Raw genomic sequence first — 24,702 nt, 5'->3', positions numbered from 1 at the left:
GTTAAGTAATAAATTAAAGAGATACATTGTCATGGGAGAAGTATTTATTATTTTCTCAGAATCAAAACACGATTAGGCATTTATCAGTTTAGAATAAACCTGTGTCTATTTCCTATTCCCCAGGGCAATATAAAAATTTAAAATACGTGAAAATTGCATCATGGCCACATTAGAGTGTGTGCAACACCCAGTAGGACTGTTTGAATATAAGTGCATTTAAATACTCCATTTTTTAAACTGCAGCCACTAGTTAAAATGTTTGAGCTGTCAGTTCTTTATGACGGATATTCTGTGGACCTGTTTGTAAATATAAGCTCCTCTAGGTTATTTATTTTGACTCCCAGATGTTTGGGATTTTTGTTGTTGTTGTTTTTGTTTTGTTTTATTCACATAAGAGATTTTTAGTGTGTAATTTTAAAAATAACTTTCTGGGGTGTAATTTATGTATACCAAACTGCTCCATAAGCATACCATTTGATGAGTTTTTTCAGAGGTTTATACCAAAGAAACTTTGACAGTGATCAAGATGCAAAACGTTCCCAGCACCCCTACGGAAGACTAGGGGCTTCCTGTTGGCTCCTTAGGATTTTCCGTACACAGTCATGCCATCTGCAGGTGAAGGCAGTTTCGCCTCTTGTTTTTTGCGCTTTTTTGCACTTGTTGGACTTCCAGTACAATGCTGGGAAGAAATGATAAGAGTGGACACATCTTTGCCTTCTTTTTAGTCTTAGGGAGAGAACAATGTCATTCACTGTTAAGTGCAGTGTAGGGTTTTTTCTTTTTTGTTGTTTTTTAACCAAATTGAGAATGTTCCCTTTTATATCTACGTTTGTTGTGGTTTTGATCATCAGTGGGTGTTGAATTTTGTCAGGTGCTATTTTTTCTTCTTATACTTTATTTTGTTAATTTGGTGAACTATATCTATTCATTTCAAATGTTAAACAAACTATGCATTCCTAGGATAAAACCTGCTTGGTTGTTATGTACTATTGGATTTAATTTGCTAATATTTTGTTAAAAACTTATATTTGTGTTTATGATGGATATTGAGCTATAATCTTTCTTTGTAGTATCTTTGTCTAGTTTTGACATCAGAGTAATTAATTTCAAAAAATTAGTTGGGAAGTTTTTTCTTAAAAAGTTTGTAAGGGATTGATATTTTCCTTTGTTGAATGTTTGATTGTTTCACAGTGAAACCATCTGGGACTATTTTTTTATGTGAAGTTTAGAATTACAAATAGACATAAGCCTACTCAGATTGTACATTTCTTCATGTGCCAGTTGGGTAATATGTTGATCTGTGTCTTTTAAATGTTTTGTTTATTTTATCTGAATTATCAAATTGCTAACAATTTAAATTTATTCCTTTATTTTATTTTCAATGTCTATAGTATCTATAATTTTGACCTTTTTTCATTCCTGACATTGCTTATTCGTTTCCTCTTAATCTAAATAGAGGTTTATCAACATTATTGATCTTGTCAGGTAGCTACCATTTGGTTTCATTGATTTTTCTCTTTCTGTTTTCTATTCCATTGATCTCTAGTCTTATTAGTATTTCTTTTCTATTGGGAGGGTATTTTGATCAATTTCCCCTAGCTTTCAAAAGTAGGATCTTAGATAACTGATTTTACCACAAATTTTGATTTGTTCTTCATTTTCATTCTGTTAAAATATGAAAATTTTTTATGTAATTTCTTCTTTTACTTATGGATTGTTTAGAATTAAATTGCTTAATTACCAGAAACTAGAGGACTAGAGGTTCCTCTCCCTTTTTCCTTTCCCCTCCTCCCTCTCTCTCTCTCTCTCTCTCTCTCTCTCTCTCTCTCTCTCTCTCTCTCATTGACTTCTGATTTAGTTCAGTTGTGGTCAGAAAGTACCCAGTAAGATTTCAATCTTTTGAAATCTATTGACGTGTGTTTCTTGGCTCAGCATGTCATTTATCTTGGTGAATGTCCCATGTGCACTGGTAATGGATGTATATTCTGCAGTTATTAGGTATACTGTTCTATAATTGTATTTGTTTAAAACGGTTGATATTATTATTTAAATATTTTGTGCCCTACTAATTCTTTTATCTTGTTGTAATGTCAGTTACTGAGAGAGAAGCATTAAAGTCTTCAGCTACCATTGTGGATTTGGTTATTTTCCCTTTTTGATTCTGTTAGTTTTTGCTTTATATATTGGAACCTCGTATCATTAGTCACATTTGAACATTCATAAAGTATCTTTCTCTGTGTATTCTCCCTTTTACCTTTTTAGTGTGATTCTCTTGGTGTCTAGTAATACTCTCTGTCTTGAATCCAGTTTTGTCTGACATTAATACAACTACACTAGCTTTCTCATGCTTGTCTGCATGGTATATCTTCTTTCAGGTTCTTATTATGAATATTGCTTTTTCTTTTAATTTAAAGCAGCGGTCGCCAATCTTTTGGACCTCACCGACCACTTTTTGGCAACTGCTGATTTAAAGTACATCTCTTGGGGCCAAAACCGGTTTGGCTCAGTGGATAGAGCGTCGGCCTGCGGACTGAAAGGTCCCAGGTTCGATTCCGGTCAAGGGCATGTACCTGGGTTGCGGGCATATCCCCAGTGGGAGATGTGCAGGAGGCAGCTGATCGATGTTTCTCTCTCATCGATGTTTCTAACTCTCTATCTCTCTCCCTTCCTCTCTGTAAAAAGTCAATAAAATATATTTTAAAAAATAAACAAATAAAATAAAGTACATCTCTTGGGTACTTTAGTTCTTTACTTGTTTCTTGCTTTTTTATCCAGTCTGGCAAGCTCTCTTTTGTTTGCAGTGTTTAGTCTATTTTAATTTAATGCAGATGATTTGCAGGTTGTATAAAACTTGAGCCACATGTATACATTCTTAATAGCAGAGCCCTCATTGGAGAACACAGAGATAGTTAATATGTAAATACTAGAGGCCTGGTGCGTGAAATTCATGCACGGGTGCAGTCCCTAGGCCTGGCCAGCGATTGAAGTGCAAGCATCTGGAGTGGAAGGGCAGGTCCCAGCTGACCTCTGGGCCCTGGGCAGCACCTGGGCCCCCAGGCCCTGCTTACCCCCCTTCACCTGAGTAACGGCACCCGAGTCCCCACGTGGAGATGTGGTGAGCACAGCTGGACGCCGCGGGTCGGGGCACAGCGTGGGCCTCTGGGCTACTCAGTAGCACTGCACAAAAGCCAGGCAGGCAGCGCACTCTCTCCTGGCTGGCCTCGCAGACCAGCTCCTGCACGAACCCACGGGGAGCCCAACCAGCCCCTGTAGTCCCGAGCCCTGGTTTCCAGGGGAGGGTAGCAGGGAGAGTGAGAGCGAGCTTGGTGGACACCCCGCATTCTCACCCCGCCTCCATCCCCCATCACCCCTGCCCCCAGGTAGCCGGCGAGAAGTTGCAGCCCACTGCCTGGGAGTCACAGCCCACCGCCCAGGCACCATGGGAGGTTGGTTACCGCCACCCACCCCCAGTTCCCCGTCCCAGCCCAGGGCCCTGTTCCGAGCAGGCAATCATGTCCTGCAGGCCACTGGTCACCATCTGCGAGACAATCGGTCAAGACCCCCCCTCCCCCGGCTCCCTCAGTGCCTGGGAGCAGGTGGCAGCCCTGCCCCCCACCACCACCTTTGGTCGCCATCTGTGGGGTGATCGGGCCCTGGCTCACACCTGCCTTGGTCTGGCGCCACCCGCTCACCTGCTCCACCATCCTGCCAAGGTCCCGCTCTCCACTTCTGCCTGCTACCAGTGCCGCATTGCCACCACCTGGTGGTCAGCGTACATCATAGCGAGCGGTCGAACTCCCGGTCATACAGTTTGTATATTAGGCTTTTATTATATAGGATCTTATTTTTACCTTTGGTCTAGAGATGACTTTCACAATAGTTAGGTACACAATTGTGCTTTATTTGTTCATTCATGTTAAAATGTATTTCTTTTTACTTACATAAAAACAGCTTCAAAAAGATGTAGAGGAAGAAGATATAATAAATGTGTTGGCCTCTCTTACCGAAAGAGGAGGGTATTCCTAGTGACAGTGGGCATACTCCTTAACGTATGTTGGCAAAGATAAGTTTCATTATATGATACTTTTTTAAAAAAGACTTTTTTTTTTAATACATTTTTACTGATTTCTAGAGAGAGAGGAAGGGAGAGGGAGAGGGAGACTGATCAGCTGCCTCCGCACCCACCACCACTGGAGATCCAGCCTGAAACCTGGGCATGTGCCCTGACTGGGAATCGAACCAGTGACCCTTCAGTGCATGGGACATCACTCAGCCAACTGAGCCACACCAGCCACGGCATTATTTTACTAGTTTAAATTGTGTTCATCTATAAATGCAAAATTGCTTTATTAACAATTTTATGTTATGTTAATAATATTATGTTAAAATATGACAAAGCAGCGATGCTCCTCTGGAAGATCTTAGAAGTGTTTCTGTGTATCCTGTTCCAGATTTGTTTTCTCATATGCGGTTTTACTAGGCCCCTCTGTACACTTACAGCTTACATATACTTTGTAAACATAATGCTATATGACATATAGATGGCTGATAGCATTCTAATGGGATTAATTCAGCTATCTTTAGGTACTTGCATTTATTATCTGGTCTGCAAGCACCTTTTACAAAATAGACCTTTAAATTTATCCATACAAACTGTAGCAGAGCCTTATAGTTTCAGACTAAGGTTTTCTAGAAAATATCATGCTGACTTATTTTTACTAAATTGATATTGGATTTCATTCTTTCTCATTTCCTATTACAATGACTTATTTTTCTCAGAAACTTATTTGCATTTTTATGTTTACCTTCTCTCACTAACACTAAATATCTATATATGCTCACGTGTGTGTGTGTGTGTGTGTGTGTGTGTGTGTGTAAAATTTGTAATCATGCAGCAAGGATTTCACCTCTTTCTGGACAGTTTTATTCCCTGAAATATGGATTGCTGTTATACATTTGGGTTAAGCTTTTTACATGTTCAAGAGAGTATATATTTGTTTGCTTATTTATGCATATCCACAGCTCCTTCAAAAAAAGGGTTATCACTGTTTGTTAACCATTGATTAATCATCTTTGTTTTCTGAGCCATAGCTCAGAGGTAGAGAGGCACTAAATAATTGTTGAATGATTGAATAAATAAATAAATAAATCAGGTTCAAATCCAAATCACATTTGATCACCCAGAACTTGGTGGTGTGAAGTTGTCATAGAAGGGTATGCCAATAGGCCTATTCGACGGATCATTTTTCATCTTTCTCTCCTTTATTCCAAAATACTAAGTTTATAGAATTTCTATTTGTTCATCAAAATGGACTTCACTGAAGCATCTGGCCCTGGATCAGCTCTGCAGTGCTTAGGACTTCAGTGAATGCCAAGTATTTTCCAGCTCCCATTAAGGCATTGCCAGGAGCCCTTTTATTACAGTTTGTTTAAAAATATGATCAGGAGTCTTTTGACATTCTTTCCACACCACACCCCTTACTTACAGTCTTCTCTTTTTACTATTTTTCCATTCAGATCAGTCATGATTAAGCTGTTATAGCAGCGGTTCTCAACCTGTGGGTCGTGACCCCTTTGGGAGTTGAACGACCCTTTCACAGGGGTCGCTTAAAACCATCGGAAAACACATATAATTACATACTGTTTTTGTGATGAATCACTATGCTTTAATTATGTTTAATTTGTAACAATGAAATTGGGGGTCACCACAACATGAGGAACTGTATTAAAGGGTCGCGGCATTAGGAAGGTTGAGAACCACTGGGTTATAGGATGGTGGTTTTTCTCTCAGGGTTTTGATGTTGAAAACAGTAATGGGAAAAGTCGATATGCTATATGATTTCCTTTTTATGGAAATCCAGTAATTTTCGAAGAGTACCTTATATAAATCGATCCTGACAAACACCTTGTTTTACTTATGTTACAAGAGGATATCGGAGTCAACCGTGCATCACGTGTTAAACACAGAATAAGTGAAGATGAGGAAGGAGACCAGGCAGCTGAGGTTTCTTGATATAATCAATCCCCGGAAACCTGATTGTCGGCATCATAATATGTAAATTTGAGTCTTAATTTATTATACTTGGACCAATCAGAAACATTTTTGACTTTTGTTTTGAAAAGCATTTGTTTAGAAATTTACCATTGTGGCTCTTTTTGGCCTGAGGACTTCATAGATTCACTTCTGTTCAAAAGCTGAAGGCAACAACACTTATAACATAAAATACATGATTTAATCTTTTTGTTTCATTTAGATGAAGATGACTTTTTAAACTTAATGCTTTAGTATTTTTGTTTCTTTTTAGATAATCTGCAGCTTGATTTAAAGTTGAACTTTGTGCCCCACTTTATTCTTCCCTCTAAACACGACAGTTTCTCAGGAGCAGGTGGGGAGACAGAAGGCCACTCAGCAATGACCTCTGGTGACAGCGCCTTCATCACTTCCTGCAGCAGTGAGCTCACTTGTGGTCATTTAGCTGAAACGTCTTTGCTCCGAGGCAGCTGTTCCCAGTTGTGGCCCCCTCTGTGCTTTTCCATGTGAACCTCTCACGTTTCTTGAGCCATTTCTGTCTTTTATCTCCTTTTTATATAATAGTTCTATTGATATGTAATTCACATACTATATATTTCACCTCTTTAAAGTGTACAAATTGAAGGCTTTTGGTGTGTTCACAGACTTGTATAAACAGCATCACAATCAATTTTGGACCATTTTCATCACCCCAAAAAGAAATCTGTACTCATTAGTCACTCCTCACTTCATCTGAATGGAATTGTACAATATGTGATATTTTGTGACTGGCTTCTTTTAACAGGGTAATTTTTTGAGTTTCATCCATGGTGAAATACTAGCCATTTTTATACATAGCCATTTTATTTCTCCTCTGGTAAGCTTTATCTGTATGTCTTTTAACTTTTCTTTTTTTTTTAAGATTTTTTAATTGATTTTTAGAGAGAGAGAGAAACATCAATAGGCTGCCTCCTGCATGCCCCCTACCAGGGATTAAGCCTAAACCCGGGCATGTGCCCTGACTGGGAATCGAACCGGCAACCTTTTAGTGCACAGAATGACAGTCAGCTGAGCCACACTGGCCAGGACTATGTCTTTTAAAATATGGCACCTCCATTAAAGTAACACTCCCCAGATCTGATCAGCATAAAGTGGCAAGGAGTAGCCTTTGTTTTCCTACAAGCTTATCATTTTATTATAGTCTAAGCTTTCATGAAGCACGAAACATTCTTTTTTTCTTGTGTTTTTGCCTTGTTTATTTTTTATATTTGCCTTTGCTAAACTATTTTTCTCTCATCCTCAGCTTTTTTTTAATATACTTTATTAATTTTTTACAGAGAGGAAGGGAGAGGGATAGAGAATTAGAAACATCGATGAGAGAGAAACATTGATCTGCTGCCTCCTGCACGCCCCTTACTGGGGATGTGCCCACAACCAAGGTACATACCCTTGACCGGAATCGCACCTGGGACCCTTCAGTCTGCAGGTCGATGCTCTACCCACTGAGCCAAATCAGTTAGGGCCACCCTCAGCTTTTTGACTGAATTTTGAACTAGGCACAGGACCTTAAGTTTATCACTGTTCTTTCCATTTTAATAGATATCAACTATTGGTCAGCTGCCTGGTGTCATTAACAATAAAATTAATAACAATAATAAAATTAAAATATAGTTGTTATCTAGTGCTTATATGTTAGGCAAAAGTTTAAGTGCTTTTTATGAATGAATTCACGTAGTCTTCACAACAGTTTTATGAGGTAAATAAGGTTATCACCTACAGATTAATAAGCATGCCCTGTCATACATTTATATACATTATAATTTAAACTTGAGGACAGGGTAATCCTATATTTACTGCACTTCTTGACATCTCCTTTCTTAAGGTTTAGGATGTATTTTGGACATTTTCCATCTATAGTCCATCATTTTGTTTTCTATATTTGTTGACATATCTTGTTAGGATTATGACAGATTCAGTCTCTGTGGCTTGAAATAGTTCTATGGTATCCCATCTACCCTGGTGGTTTATTTCTTCCCAATACTTTCCGCGTGGCTTTCACTTTCTAGAATTACAGGCTCTTCCTCATAGGAATCTTCTTCAAAGGTGTTGTCGTCTTTTTGTCTCTTCTCCATAGATCGTCAGTCTCCTGTTTCCACCCTCCCTTCATTCTCTCCGGCTCAGATTAGTGCTTCCTTGTTTGGCTTTTCTAGTCTAGGTTGAATAACCTTTTATTTCTTGTTTTTCCTTTTTTCTTGTTCCTTACATTGACTGTTGTAATAGTTCCTGTTATCTCTATGTGGTAAGTTGCTGAAAAACTGTGTTCAGGATCATAACCCTATTTTTGTTGCCTTTAACTCTAGCCTCTTGCGTATCTTTAACAACTTTCGGTGTTTCTTCTGTCCTCCATCTGGATTTTTTCTTATTTTGAGTACAGCCAAGGTTAGTCATATTATACTGATTGCAGCTTTTCAGAACCTGCTCTGTGAGGTCATCTTGGTTTTTCAAGACAGTAAATGTCACCCAGTCAGCCAGTGTTCATTGGTTTTCTGTATTTTCATGATTGCGTTAATGTTGTTATTTTATGTGTGAGTGTTTCCTCTTCTCTGAGCTGGTTCCCGAAAGGAGCAGTGACAATGTGCTTGCTGTGTCACCGCAGCTGAAAGCCCCTCGCCCCTCGCGACCACAGGTCGCTATCCTGCGCTGCTTCAGGACTGAGTCTTGTCTTCTTTCTAGAACATGGGTTAATGTGAGAACCCTCTCTCTGCTGCTTCCTTAGGGAAGCGTGGCCTCAAGCCAGATACTGAACCTTCCTGTTTTTTGTCTGGTCTTTAGTTCTCTTGCCGTAAAAGAGTAGTGCGAGGAATGATGAAATCACACAAAGACCTCATACAGTTCCTAGCACATCGGATGCTCGGCCAACTTCGGTCCCCCCTCCTATCGCCTCTGTGACTCTGGGGCAGGTGTGGGGAACCATTTTTCTGCCAAGGGCCATTCGGATATTTATAGCATCATTCACAGGCCATACAAAATTATCAACTGAAAAATTAGCCCGCTATATTTGGTCAAGCATTTAATTAACTCACTCCTAAGGCCTTGGCAGGGCCAGACCAAAGGATTTCGTGGGTCTTATACGGAGGGTTGGGCATTCCCCACCCCTGCTCTAGGGGCTGGCATGCTTCCTGAACACTGTAGTTACTCAGTATTGGAGGGAGGGTTGGTCAGCAACTGTATTTCCTTCTGCAGATTAACTGGATCTTTCCCTCATCCCTTACTCTCAGCAAGTACATTTCTTGTCTTTGCCATTATCTCTAAAATGTGCTCCCATACGAATATTTACCCAAATCTAGCCTCTCTAGTGCTTATGTTATTATTTGGGATGACAGTGGCCAACAAAAATAAATACTGTGCTTAATTTTAGTTATAGTTCCTTAGCGTAGATCTGTGTTATATTTTGAGCTTGGTACTAGGTCAATTGACACCTGTGAATCATGTATTATGAGAAAAAAATATTTAAGTTTTGTCTGGAACAGATTTTGGCAAGATTTTTGTCAATTTATGTCAGTGGTTGAAATAATTAAAACTACAGAGAGGATTTCAAGATCTCTTCTAAATCCAAATTTTTTTCCTTTTTAAGTTATTTTGGCAGTTTCCTGCAAATAAACAGCATATTTTGCAGAGTAAAAAACTTGAAATCTACTGTTCTTAATGGATTGCAATTATTTAATATTTAGCGTGATTGCAATCTAATTCAGATAGGCTTTTTCTACAGTTATAATAGCTGTAATTGTAAAAAGATGCTTTGGTCTACTAGAAACTGCCAGACGCAGTGCCATTTGATCTAAAAAGGTCACCGTAAAAGAGACATTTAAATTAAGTTATAAATTACAATTGAAGAACAATATTTTGATGTGTGAGAGCAGAGATGTCAGAGCAGGGAGATGTAATTCATGGGTTCATTATAGAACAGAGGTGCCTGACAGCTGAGCCATGCCAAAAGGAAAATTTATTTGCAACATCACACAGACAGAAAATGGCAGCTAAAATGAGAAGCCAGAGTGGAAACCTGAAACCTTGTGGTAATACGCAGTTTATGCTAATAAGGCTGCCCGAGCCCCAGAGATGTTTAATGATTGCCGTAATATAAATGAGGTGTTGGGGCATGTGCACATTTTCAATCTTATTTAAATTAAGGCCTCGTCCTTACTGTATAAAATAACACACTTTATAACCAGGCATTAAGGTTGATTCTCTCACCTCTCTGTCCAATATACAGATTTGCTGAAATTTCAGAATTATTTAGGCAGGAGAGTTAGAGCTTGAAACAAGATTTCCATCATGATAGCTTTGAGGAAGGATATAATTTAATGTTTATAGCAATCCATGAGAAGTTCAATCATGAGTTAATTAAACTGTAGGCAGTCATTAAGTATTATTTATTCTTTGGAGAAGCTTGCCAGTAAAGCACTTATATATATTAAATTATAGAAGTAATAAGCAGGGAATGATTTGTCAGGCAGAGCGAGAGGAGCAGACTTAACTTGGGCAATTACGCAGAAATGTGTTTTTCTTCTGGTGGCATGATCCTTTCTTCCTGCTGATCACACGAAGTCAGAGGCTATCAGGAGACAATGGAGGGTGTGCAGGCACTGGCAGTGTTGGCTTGATTGAACCCTGGCTGTTTGAATAGTCTTAGGTGAGGCTGTGTACCTAAAATATTACTCCCCATGGGGATGCCACTGTACAGTTCATAGCCCTCTGACATTTCGGAGTCTCTTGTCACCTTGTCTCATTTAATGATTTCCATTGTCCTTTGATACAGCTGAGGGATGGTGGTGTTAGGCCCATTGGACAGATGAAAACCTCAGCTCAGCTGGCTTGTGACGAAGCAGCTGTCAAGACTCAGATCCTGCGCTGTGTTCTCTAGGGTACGGAAGGCACGGCTGGGGCAAGTCTATGTGTAACTGGCTGAGTGGGTCCAGTTATATATCCGGCAGTGTGGTTGGCTCTCTGTGACTCAGTGTAGCGGTTGCATTTGTTACAGTGGAACCAAACCAGGAATTTGTTTCAGAAGTTGCTGTTTTAGCACCAAAACCCCCAAGCAAGCCTGCTTTGTGAGTTCTTTCCTGCCCTCTTTGCTGGCACAGTATCTGGAAGAAGGAGGTGCTCAGTAACTCTTCACTGAATGAATGGAAGGCCATTCTGAGCCTGGCGAGTCCCACTGGATCTTGGCACCAGAGGTGTGGCGTGGCGGGACAGGGCTGTGTGGGCAAGACCTGATGGGGGAAGGGCTCCTGTTTGCTCTTTCAAGGTGAATGAAAGGCCACCACCTGAGGATTCTGTGGAGCAGGCCCCGCAGAACGAGGACAGGGCTGCGAAAGAGTGACTTGAGCGGCTCATGGCTTGGTGAAGCATTTCCATTGTGGATCGGATTCCCCAGAGCTTGCCCTGTGCCTCAGGGGACGATGGAGTTGACATGTGTAGCAGAGCAGCCCTGCAGTTCAGTCACGTGGAAGCAGATTGACAATCCTTGCTTCCCTGATTAGACACACGCGCGCGCTCCTGTGCAGACGAATGTGAAGGCAGTGGGTTGTGCTGAATGGCAGAGGGATGGGGATGGTGTGAGCCAAGTGCTTCTCCCCCCAGTAGCTTGCGAAGATTGGAAGCTGATTGGTCCCTGCTTTTTGCAATGATCTTTTCCCAGTGGCTCCAAAATGGTACAGATCCCTACCCTCCACATTAGAATTGCACTTAATCCCAGATTTTACCAGCCTGGCTCGGCTGCAAAATGGACAGGCAAGTTTATCTTGCTTTAATTGCTTTCCAAGGCTACAAAGTGAAGCTGTAAGGCATTTGAGGGCGCACCCTCCCACCCCGCTTTGCAGTTTCTCTAGGGAAATGGTAGAAAAGCTTATCCTCATGAAAGGACTAGCTTAGCAGTGCTGGGAAGCCTGAACTGAGTTTCCTGGTGATACAGATGCATCTGTGTGGGCAAGACCAGTTGGTTAACATTTGAAACCCACATCATGTTTTTCACGAGATGAAATTATTCTAATTCTTCAGAGCTAGATGCTGTATTAGAGGGGAATGTTTGTAATGACAATTTTTGCAGATTTAAGATAGCTGGTATTAGGTAAACAGCAAACTCTAATTTACATGAAGAATAGAGTTGAAATATCCGGCTTAGCTCTTCCTCAAACATTATTTGGGCCCTAGTCTGAAGAACGAAAATCTTCACAATCACATAGAAAACAAACTCCTTTCAAGAAGGGTTTGCTTGTGCCTGACGCATCAAGCAAAGACAGTAGGTAAACCCAGCCTTTTAGGAACCTAGCGTAGGGATCTGACATCTAGTTAGATGTCATATGAAACCAGTACTTTGAACCAACGGTCGCCAACCAGTGGTCCATGAGGTCCGAAAGGTTGGCAACTGCTGCTTTAAACTGCTGCGCACAGGTTACCCGTCTCCGCTGGCATTTCTGATGTTCACAGCCGTGTCTATCCCCAGGACCTAGAATAGTATCTGGAACAGTGTGACACTCAGTGAATATTTGTGGGAAGCTTGAAGGGTATCCTGAACTCCAGTAATCTCCCCAAAGTGCTCAACAGATAATCTTTATTCTTATGAAGCTATGTGGACCATAACACCTTTAGTATGTAAAACGCATATGTTTAGTAAAATATAACTAAGGTACTTCTGTAAAGCTCTCAGAATTTCCTCAGCCAGGATTCCTGGAAAGTGGAAAGAAATGTTTTTAACATTAAGAAGAAGGTGACTGCCCCGGCCAGGTGTCTCAGTTGGCTGGAGCATCATCCATATAACAAAAAGGTTGCGGGTTTGATTCCAGGTCAGGACACATACCTAGGTTGCAAGTTCAATCCCCCGTTGGGGTGCTTATGGGAGTCAACTGATCACTGTTCCTCTCTGTAAAATTAATAAACATATCCTCGGGTGAGGATTAAAAATATATGTATGTATTTTTACACAAAAGGAAGATGAGGTGACTATTTAGAAAGGTTCCATTTGGTTCCCTTGTAAGAGGAAGAGGGCATGCCGGCAAGCCCGTGACTGAGCTTTCGTGCTGGCCTCGCTGCGTGATTGCTGACAGCAGTGTTCCCTGCCTGTGTGTTCTGTGCAGATTTCATCATTGTTGGTCAATACTCCTTTTCCTTTTCAAATGTGTCTTTGTGTAGAAGTGGGAGAGGTAGACACTCTAAGTATTTATTGGGTTTATGTTATGGAATGTAGTATTTTCAGAAATAGGACTATTTTAATAGGACAGTAGATCAAATAAAAGGGAGGAGTTTCCACTATTTAGAGATCAGAGTAGCGGAAGGAAGCTCAGGTTACCGCAGAAATTGCAGCAGCTTCTTCAAGGGAAAGTGTGATCTCAAATCAAGATTTGTAAAGAAGGCGGGCGTGCTGGGCTATGTTTAGGAGGAAATCCTCTTTCTCTAAGACTAGTAAGCACCTCACTAGAAACTTAACCGAAGGGGTCCTGCCAGCAGGAGTCAGCCTCTCTGCTACACGGGACAGCCACAGGCACACGCGCAGTAAGTTACTCAAAACCTTGCTCCGAGCTGTCGCTTACAGCTCTGCATTTCACTGGGAGGCAGGCATGTCGGCGGGAGCAATGACATTGGGTTGCGCTTCAGTCACTCGTTCACTTTTGCAATGGCATTTATGTTCTCATGAGTACTTTCCTATTATCAGCCATAGAAGGTTTAAAATTTTGAAAAAAAATTCTGTGTGCTGAACCAGAGTTTTAATCAAATTTTGTAAATTATTAACATAAGTAATTAGGTGAAACATAAGTGGTTTTTGTTTATAGTTTAACAATTCTTTTTTAATATGTGTATTTTTATTATTATTATTGATTTCAGAGAAAGGAAGGGAGAGGGGGAGAGAGAGAAACATCAATGATGAGAGACAATCATTGATCAGTTGCCTCCTGCACACCCCACAGTGGGGATTGAGCCGGTAACCAGGGCATCGGACCGTGATCTCCTGGTTCATGGGTTGACTCTCAACCACTGAGCCACACCACCTGGACACAGTACTTCCTCTGTATCTGAGAAGGCTACTCTCTAGAAAATGGATGAAAATTGATATGAGACCACTCCCTTTCTTTTTTCTCTTTCCTATTAAAAATACATCGAGACCGGTTTGGCTCAGTGGATAGAGCGTCGGCCTGCGGACTGAAGGGTCCCGGGTTCGATTCCGGTCGGGGGCATGTACCTGGGTTGCGGGCATATCCCCGGTGGGGGATGTGCAGGAGGCAGCTGGTCGATGTTTCTCTCTCATCGATGTTTCTAACTCTCTGTCTCTCTCCCTTCCTCTCTGTAAAAAAAAATCAATAAAATAAAAAAAAAAAATACATGGCAACACTCACTTAGCACACTCTGTGCCACACAGTCCTAGCAATCTACATGCATTTGGCACCCTCACTTAGCATACTCTGTGCTACACAGTCCTAGCAATCTACATGCATTTGGCACCCTCACAAGAGCCCTGAGAGCTAGGTCTATTATTACACTAATTTTTAAAGGTGACAAAATGGGGGCCCAAAGAGGGGTAAGTACCTGGCCGAGGTCACACACCTGGTAAGCAGTAGAGCTAGAATTTGAATCCATATTCTGGCTCCAAAGTCCAGTTTTTCATCACTCCTTGTAATTACCCCATATACTGTAATTACCTTTTGTAAAATGTTTGTTTGCCATGAGCTTTTTATTAAGAATTTATAATTTGATCAACTAGAATTGATTTCAAATTATCACTAAAATGTGTGCTTTTTAAAAAATTAAATAGGCATGCAATTTTTCCTTTTATTCAGTTCCAATCATGAGTTCCAATTAAGCTCTCTTTATAGATCCTCATTATATTATAGGATTTGGCACATACTTGTTTGGTCTGGATATTAGGCAGACCCTAAAAATCTAACTTTATTTTACACTTATGAAAGAAGACTAGATAGTTTTCAAGCATTTGCAAAATACAGAACTTTGAGTATTTAGTTTATTTAGTATAGTATATTCTTTTCACAGTAGTCTAATGCTAAATTTTATAAAAATACATAAGCTAATACCTAGCATCCATTTCCTTGCTCCCTCATCCCTGCGCACTGTACCGCCACCAAAGCAAGATCCAGCATTCGCGTTTTGTCTTGTTTTAAGGTAGTCGGCTTATTGTTATAATTAACATATAGCCTTGATCTTTGCACAGTCTGGATTTAAAATAAATTGGGGACCTCTAAACTGTGAGAATGCTCTGGACATTTTAATATATAAAACATTCTGTTTCCATGAATGAGTATTTGTGAAATGTTTATTTCATTCAACAAATATTGATCACAGGCTTTGGCCCAGCCCTGGCGCTAGTAAGGCACTCTGGACACCCTTCTAAGACTCTTCTTCTAAAGACAAGAAACTCAGGGCTCTCTCCTTTTGGGAGGCCACAGCTCTTTGCCTACACCTTGATGATAGTAGTTCCTACAGCCTACTTGATATTGTCATCCTGTATGTGTTGTATCCTCATAACACATCCCCACTAGTTTGTCAGTTTTCTGGAAATAAAAACTGTGACCTAATAAGGTTTGTGACTTATTTGTACTGAGTGTTCCGCAAATACCAGTGGTTTGTTCAAATAAGGTGGTGAAGCACAGATGAAAGATCAGAGTTCCACTCCCTGAGGGCAGGGATGCCTCTGCCTGTTTTGTTTGCTGCTGCATCCCCAGGGGGTCTAGTACAGTGCCTGGGTGTAATAGCCGCTCAGTCAACGGAGGGCAGAATGAATTCAAGTAAATGGAAGTTTAGATTTGGGTTCAGGCTACCTAGGGACACTAGTTAAAGGCATTTAGTGATTAATTTAACTAGTATTTCTTCTGCATCACCTTATGCTGCAGACTGTGGTAGGCATCAGAGGTACAAGTCTTAGCCAAAACAGATTCTTGTATCAGAGAAATAGATCAGATTTCCAGTGAGAGTTTTGGAGGAATGGCTGCACTGTGGAAAGGTAGATTGAGCACGAGGATCTTCCTGCCTGCTGCTTCTCTCCACTGTCTGCAAGTTGACACTTGGGGACCAGGAGTGGGTGGGGTCACAGGAAGCAAGCCAGAGACAGAGGGGTCCGTGGCGCCAGGCACTGCCTGGGCTCAAAAAGGATATGGAGTGAGGAAAGTTCATTAGAATGTGTAGATAAAATAGCATCTTCATTCATACGTACTGAAATGTTAGTATACGGTTACAGAATTATTTGTTTCTTTAAAAAGCTCTGACATTTTAGGTACCTGAAATTTTTTTAGTGAAATTACTGCAGTTTAAAGACTTAAGAGAAAGAGCATAATCTAGACCAGTGATGGCGAACCTTTTGAGCTCGGCATGTCAGCATTTTGAAAAACCTGAACCTAACTCAGGTGCCGTGCCACATATAGAAATTTTTTGATATTTGCAACCATAGTAAAACAAAGATTTATATTTTTGATATTTACTTTATATATTTAAATGCCATTTAACAAAGAAAAATCAACCAAAAAAATGAGTTCGCGTGTCAGAGGTGTCATAGGCTCGCCATCACTGATTCTAGACTCTAGATTCTAGAATGTTGTTAGGGTGCTTTGGGGAGAATGGGACAGAGTAAGGATCACCTTAGCTGGGTTTGAGTCTCTTGGCTCTATTGCCTACTGGCTTAGTGTGGTGAGCACCTTTACTCGACCTTTCTTTGCCTTAGTGTCCTCATCTGTGAAATGGGATGATAATAGTGCCCATCCCGTAAGATTAAATTCGAGAATACCTTCCTTGTAGGATTAAGAAAAATAATGAGTGCACGGGATGTACTTAACACTGTGCCTGGCCAGCTGTTTAGTAAATATTTGTCATTGTTCTTAATTCTATTCCTATCATTGCCCAGAGGTTCCCTGCCCTACCTGTCACCCTCAGAACAGCTGGACCTGGAAGGGGGCTGAGTAGGAGCAAATGATCCTGCTGACTGAGATGATTGAGTCTGTGCCCAGTTAGCAGTCCTGCTAGTCGAGTAAACGCGGGGCTTCCCTTTGTTGATGTGCTTCCCGCTGTTCTTTGTTCAGTTAACTAACTAAAACTGTTGTTGTTTAGCTACACGAAAGCGGATATGATGCCGGCAAAGCCCTGCAGCGCCTGGTCAAGAAGCCCGTGCCTAAGCTGATCGAAAAGTGCTGGACCGAGGATGAAGTGGTAAGCTCCGGCCGAGCGGGCCTTGTGGTCAGGTCATTGGGTGTTTGCCTCTCCCTGTGTGACCTCCTGCTGCTTGGGGGACAGGGGCTCATTCCAAGGACTCAGTCACGTGAACAGACCGGCTGTGGCATCCATCGGGCAAGGGAAAGAGCCTTTAAGCTTCAGGTTGTACAGAAAGGTTTGATTTTAGTAAGCTGGGGTTCCATAGATAATGGTGATGATTTTCCCAGGTTTCATGGAAAGAGAGAGGAAATCGAGTTATTCTTTTAAAAAGTTTGTTGGTTGGTTGGTTTTTGGTGCAAGCTAGAGTTTGACACTTCCCTATTTTAAAACACAAGCATATTAAAACCAGTTGATACATAACCTAGAGTGGGGCTGGTGACTTTTTTATGTTGAAGGCTTGATCAGATAATACATTGGCTCTTCCATATGCATCCTGTTGTCATGGCCCTTGAAGAAGGTGAAGAGGTAGATGTGCACACAGATAGAGACTCACAAACCCACGGATCCGACCAGCAGAGCCCTCGTGAAGCAGGTCCCCATCTTGTGACCTTTGAAAGGCATTGCTAGACAAAACGTGGAGTGCCTGTGCTTTTGCCAGTGAGTGTTGCCTCCCGCTTGACACTTGCCCTTTAGGTTGAGTGAAACTAAGAGAAGGCCGGCACTGTGACACACACTGACTGTGCGTCCCGCACCTGTATTGTAAAATATGCCAAGAAAGTGTGCTGAGAGACTTTATGCGCTTTCATGATCTGCTCTCTCATGTTTTCAGCACCGTTTGTCGAGTGCTTGTAATGTGTCAGCAGCCGTCTGAAGAGCAACACAAGGTCCCTCCTCACAAGGCTTATGTTTTAAGAGAGACCAGCTGTAAATCCGTACGTGTCAGGTGGCGGCATGTGTGCTGGGGTCTGAAGGTCGGGGCTACCCTGGGTGGGGTGCTTGCTGTCCTTTGTAAGGGGCGCAGAAAGGCCTGGTAAGTCCCCCTTGAGCAGAGACCTTGGTGAAGTGAGGGGCTGAGCCTTTTGGATATCAGGTGAAAAGCACACCTGGCACGTTCGAGAACTAGGCAGGAACACGTTGTCTGGAGCGGGGGCAGGGGAGGGCCTTGCAGGGGGCAGATCAGATGTGGCCAGTGGACCCACGGTCAGCACCTCGCTGTTTGCTCTGGAGATTCTGAGCCGCTCGGCTCAGTCTGCCAGGGGGTGCGCTGTGCTGAGTGGAGAGTGAGCTTTGGGGGCTGCTGTGGGAGTCCAGGTCCAAGACCAGGAATGTTAGCGCAGTGAGCTCTCGGGTACATACTGAAGGTACAGTATGAATATCTGTTCATGGCTGCCCGGGGGGCGGGGTGGGGGGGAGTTTGAGAGGAGTGGGAGCATCTAGGACACAGCGGGGATGGACTGAGGTGGCCCCTGAAGGCTGGGTAATAGCAGTCCCTGAAGACTCTGAGTTTATCGAGTTTATCAGGCGCATGTGAAGGTGGCGGTGCTGTTTGAAGTTAGAAATGTTTAAAGCTCACATGAGTGTGGGGGCGAGGGGGCATCCTAAGCATCTGAGATTGCTCAGACAATGGCCGAAGCAAAGACGTTACACTCACTCGTTTTGAAAGTCATTTGATGTTGTTTTTCACTGTAGACCTACTTGGGTGAGGAGATAAGAGATTTGATTGATAAAAACTTAAACTTCTACACTCCTTTGTAGAAGAAAGACACAAGGAGATGAAAAGGATGGAATGTGAAGAATGGGACCAGTTACGCACATGCGCGATAGTGGTTTCTCGTCCTTATTCTTCCTCAGTTCTGGAGCTTTTCCCTCCTTCCCTTTTGGTCTCTCCGCCACCTTGTATTCCTGATGGCCCCTCCCTTTTCCATGCTTCCCCAGCTCCTCGCTAGTCATGACCCACTTCTCTCTCCCTTAATTTCTGCCTTGACCTTTCATTCCCTTTGGAATTTTAAAATTCCAGCTTAAAAGAAAGCTCTTCCTGCTTAAAAGAAAGCTGGCTTCCTTTTCCTACAGCTTATATGGGGCACAATGCGGACTGTGTCCCCACCGCTGCTGCTTGGGGACTTTGAGCAGAGAGTGGATGGGAAGGGGCATCTCACACACTGGAAAAGTCCAGCTCTATTTGAAAAACGAAACAGGACTCCAGGGCGCTGTGCATTCCAAATACAGGGTAATGATACAGGGTCATGTTTCAGTGGGAGTTTTGAGATTTATTTTTCATTTATCTTTATTGTTGAAAGTATTACAGATGTCCCCTTTGTTTTTATTTTTCCCCCATTGACCCCCTCTACCCAGTACCTGCCCCTCCCAGGCCTTCACCACACTGTTGTCTGTGTCCATGGGCTGTGCATACATGCATATAAGTTCCCTGGTTAATCTCTCTCTCCCCCACCCACCCACCCCTTCCCTCTGAAATCCATCAGACTGTTCCATGCTTCTATGTCTCTGGATCTATTTCGTTCATCAGTTTATTTTGTTCATTAGATTCTACATTTGAGTGAGATCATGTGATACTTGTCTTTCTCTGACTGGCTTATTTCGCTCAGCATAATACTCTCAAGGTCCATCCATGTTGTTGCAAATGGTAAGAGTTCCTTCTTTTTTACTGCTGCACATAGCATTCCATTGTGTAAATGTACCACAGCATTTTTACCCACTCATCTACTGCTGATGGGCACATGGGCTGTTTCCAAGTCTTAACTATTATAAATTGCGTTGCTATGAACATAGGGGTGCATATATTATTTCTGAAAGGTGTTTGGGGTTTCTTAGGATATATTCCTAGAAGTGGGATCACTAGGTCAAATGGCAGTTCCATTTTTAATTTTTTGAGGAAACTCCATACTGTTTTCCACAGTGGCTGCACCTGTCTGGATTCCCACCAGCAGTGAACTAGTGTTCCCCTTTCTCCACATCCTCTCCAGCACTTGTTGTTTGTTGATGACAGCCATTCTGATAGATGGTACCTCATTATTGTTAATTTGCATCTCTCTGGTGATGTGATGTTGAACATTTTTTCATGTCTCTTGGCCATTTGTATGTCCTCTTTGGAGAAGTGTCTATTTTTTGATTGTATTGTTTGTCTTTCTTTTGTTGAGGTGTATGAGTACTTTATGTATTTTGGAAATTAAGCCCTTATCTGATGTATAGTTGGTAAATATGTTCTCCCATGCAGTGGGCTCTTTTTTCATTTTGTTGATGGTTTTTTTTGCTGTGTAGAAGCTTTTTATTTTGATGTTCCACTTGTTTATTTTCTTCTTAGTTTCTTTTGCCATAGGACAGTGGTTGGCAAACCGCGGCTTGCGAGCCACATGCGGCTCTTTGGCCCCTTGAGTGTGGCTCTTCCACAAAATACCACGTGCGGGCACACACGTACAGTGCGATTGAAACTTCGTGGCCCATGCGCAGAAGTCGGTTTTCAGAAAGGAGATAGATGAAACAAGTACACAAGACGAGGGTGGATGGGAGATTTGGAAGGAGCCGACCTCAGCGAACGTACCTCAATCAGATTGAGGACGTTTTTAGCAAAGGCCAGTTTAGGAGTACCCTAATTAAGTTAATAACAATGTACCTACCTATATAGTTTAAGTTTAAAAAATTTGGCTCTCAAAAGAAATTTCAATCGTTGTACTGTTGATATTTGGCTCTGTTGACTAATGAGTTTGCCGACCACTGCCCTAGGAGATGTATCGGTAAACATATTGCTATGAGAGATGTCTGAGATTTTGCTGCCTGTGGTTTCTTCTAAGATTTTTATGATTTCACAACTTACATTTAAGTCTTTTATCCATTTTGAGTTTATTCTTGTGTATGGTGTAAGTTAGTGGTCTAGTTCATTTTATTTTATTTATTTTTTTGGCATGGACCTGTACAGTTTTCCCAGCATCATTTATTGAAAAGACTGTCTTTACTCCACTGCATGCTCTTGCCTCCTTTGTCAAATATTAATTGAGTATAATGGCTTGGGTCGCTTTCTGGGTTCTCTGTTCCATTGATCGATATGCCTTTTCTTGTGCCAGTACCATGCTGTTTTGAGTACAGTGGCTTTGTAGTATAACTTGATATCTGGTACTGTGATTTCTCCAATTTTGTTCTTCTTTCTCAAGATTGCTGTCACTATTCAGGCTCATTTTTGGTCCCATATAAACTTTTGGAGTATTTGTTCTAGATCTGTGAAATATGCCATTGGCTTTTTAATAGGGATTGCATTGGATGTATAGATTGCTTTGGGTAGGATGGACATTTTAATAATGTTGATTCTACCAATCTATGATGCAAATGTTGTTACATTTCATGTTGTCCCAAAACTCCCTTAAACTCTCCTCCTGCTTTTTAATTATGTTTTTCCATTTGCTGCTCTGAGTGGGTGTTTGTTTTTTCTACCTTGTCTTCTAATTTGCTGATTCGGTCCTTAGCTTCTTCTGGTCTACTATTGAATCCTTCCAGGGTGTTCATTATTTCAGCTATGTCATTCCTCGTTTCCAATTGGTTATTACTTATTGTTTCAACTTCTCTTTTCATGTTGGTGTAGCTATCATTGAGTCCCTTATAATTCTTATTAAGTTGCTTGTAATTCTCACTGAGTTGTTTAAGCGCCCTTATTACCATTACTTTGAATTCTTTATTTGACAAACTGCTTGCCTCCATTTCATTTAGGTCTTTTTCTGGCGATTCCTCCCTTTCTTTCATTTGGGAATTGTTTTTGTCTCCCCATTTTTGTCCCTTTGTTTTTGTTTCTATGTGTTAGGTCAGACTGCTGCACCTCCCAGGCTTGGTGGCATGGTCTCATGTGGTAGTTGTTTTGTGGGACCCAGTGGCGCAGGCTCTCAGACCTCCTGAGCTGGGTGCTCCAGGAAAGCCCCTGCTTGAGTGACGTGGGTTCTCCTGTTGTGGCTGCGTCTTGAGTGTTATTGTCTCTTTCGTGGATGGAATCTCCTCTCACTGGCTGACTATGTGCTCAGCCCCGACACATCGTGTGTGTTGTTGTGCAGGTGCTGACAGAATAGAACAAAATACAGCACCACAGAATGCAAAACAAAACAAAAACATCCACAAGACTCCTACAGCAACAACAGAAGCAACCACCAGGGAAGAGAGAATTAGAAAAGAGACCAAGAATGATAGAAGAAAAGAAAGAAAAAAATGAGGAGAAAAATAAAACAACCAAACAAAAAAACACAAAAACAAAAAAGGGGCGGGGGGGGGGGATATGTAGGTGCAGAGCTGAAATAAATTAAAAGTAGGGAATTAGGGGAATAGGGGAAGGAAAACAAGTTTAAAATACAGTAGGAAAAAAGAAAAAAAAATTTTGAAAAGGAAAATAGAGGAGAAAGCAGACAGACCCAAAATTAGGGGGGCGGGGGTGGGGAGAGGGGATGAGAAAGTAGGAGAAAAGGAAAAGAGAGAAAGAAAAAAAGATTGAAGATGAAAATTAGATATATGATCGACACAATAGAAACTAGAATAATAAACCAATAAAGCAGTTAAAGAAGATAAAAAAAAAGGGAAAAAAGAAAAGAAAGATGAAAAAGAAAAAGGAAAGTGAAGTGGCATTCATTTCAGCAGAATTTAGTGTCCCATGGGTGCGCCCTGTGGATCCTGCTCTTCTGATGACTGGCTGTTCTGTGTGCCAGTTCTGGGCTGCCTGTGCTGACCGTCGCCAGGAACTGTCCTCTGGCTTTCAGCAACCTGCTTGAAGCTCCACGCGATCCACAGTGTGTGTCCTTCTCCACGGGACATGGCTGCAAGCCGAAGGGGCCCAGGGCTGGGTCAGCAAACTGCCCCTGGTTCCCGGGCTCCGCCTCTCCCGGCCTTTGCCGGCCAGTCAGCTGTCAACCTTACTTGAAAGTCTGTTTCTGAAAGGGCTTTAGGCAGGGGCGGTGCTGCTCAGATGTCAGGGAATGTGGTGGGTGTTTTCCTGTCCCAGAGCTCTGCTCTGTGCGTGGCCCCAAACATTACTCTGCCCGCAGCTGGGCAGAGATCCTTGTATGCAGTCCAGGGGGACCCACTGGAAACACAGGGTAGCCAGCCGCGCTCCTGTGCAGGGTCCCGTGATAATGGCGCCCCGCCCCGCCCCGCCCAGTCACTGACACTCCCTGGGACTGTTCCAACCCTTCGGCTTGGCCTCTGCTTTTGTTTCCTCTGAAAAGGTCAGAACTCGGGTGTGGCAGGCAGGGCTCCCGAGGGTGGGACCTGCCCACCTGCCGGATCACCTAGGGCGGAGTTTTTTCTTTTCCTGCCCTGAGGCCACTGGGAGGGTTAGCTCCTTTTAGGAAAAAATGGCCCTTTTGGTTTGGGGGCCTAAGACCAAATGCAGGACTACTGGCTGCTGCTTTTCCACGCCTCCCAGCAGTGCTTCCCAGCACAGACGCTCCTTAGGCACCTCACAGCCTCGCCTCCCTCCCTGCCCTGCAGCCTCGGGTGAGTATCCGCAGGTGAAAATGCCTGGGCTGGGGTTTAAAAAGGAAACTAGCTTTCTCAGCCTTTGGAGGCTGCATGTTCTGTGGGTCTCGTCTATGGTGCTCCTCCTGGCTGTGGAGCCCAACCTGGGTTTCAGGCCTCTTCCTTCGGGGGACGCAGACCCTCCTTCGCCCAGCGCTCCCCCTCACTCCCAGCCTGCCTCCTGTGGGAGATGGGTCAGCTCCTCTCGCCATCTCCCCTTCTGTCCTTCCACTGTCTTCCGTTTCTCCTTGGTAAGTTCTCCTCCTCAGCTGGACCCCAGTGGGTAATCCGGTGTGTTCCCCACGTCAGTGTAGTTTCCAGTCTGTCCCTGGGAGGAGGTGCGAGAAAGGGGTGCCCATCCAGCCCTGCAGGGCCCTTACCTACACGAAGGTCAGCCTCCCTTTCTAAGACCTCAGAAATGAGTGCGAGAGAGTGACTGAGTGATGATAGGCCCAAGGGAGCTTTTGAGGACAGTATCTAGACCAGTGGTTCTCAACCTTCCTAATGCCGAGACCCTTTAATACAGTTCTTCATGTTGTGGTGACCCCCAACCATAAAATTATTTTCGTTGCTCCTTCATAACTGTAATTTTGCTACTGCTATGAATCGTCATGTAAATATCTGATATGCAGGATGTATTTTCATTGTTACAAATTGAACATAATGAAAGCATAGTGATTAATCACAAAAACGATATGTCATTATATATGTGTTTTCCAGTGGCCTTAGGCGACCCCTGTGAAAGGGTCGTTCAACCCCCAAAGAGGTCGCGACCCACAGGTTGAGAACCGCTGCTCTAGACCAAGTCTTTGAATACTTTCATGTGGCAGTAGGCACCTGGTCCAGCAGGACTCCTGACTGTTAAGGGCAGTTAGAATTCACTTTGGCTTAATTTACGTCAGCTGGACTCGGGGCCGGCAGAGCCACTCCCTGGGGGCGGGACCAGTCAAAAGATTGGACGCCCCCCAGTCTGACTCTCCCACCCAGTGTGAAGGGGATGGAGCTCATGATGTTGAAGGCCCACCCAGCTGTGATGTAACTTCCTG

At 42.6% G+C, this 24,702-nt stretch overlaps 1 protein-coding gene across 5 annotated transcripts in view; it reads left to right on the top strand.

Moving 5' to 3' along the window:
- The window catches only part of RERE (arginine-glutamic acid dipeptide repeats), a 403,197-nt gene that overhangs the window by 290,016 nt on the left and 88,479 nt on the right, over positions 1–24,702 (top strand). For all 5 annotated transcript variants that reach the window (XM_036350921.1, XM_036350922.1, XM_036350924.1 and 2 more), the window contains one exon: positions 17,117–17,215. In XM_036350921.1, coding sequence (XP_036206814.1) covers positions 17,117–17,215 — 99 coding nt within the window. The remainder of the gene's footprint in view (positions 1–17,116; positions 17,216–24,702) is intronic.

This window comes from Myotis myotis, unplaced genomic scaffold (assembly GCF_014108235.1).
Source record: "Myotis myotis isolate mMyoMyo1 unplaced genomic scaffold, mMyoMyo1.p scaffold_m19_p_2, whole genome shotgun sequence".
Classification (NCBI taxonomy): Eukaryota; Metazoa; Chordata; class Mammalia; order Chiroptera; family Vespertilionidae; genus Myotis; species Myotis myotis.
Note: the sequence above shows the minus strand (reverse complement) of the source record. Positions and strands in the feature narration are given on the sequence as shown.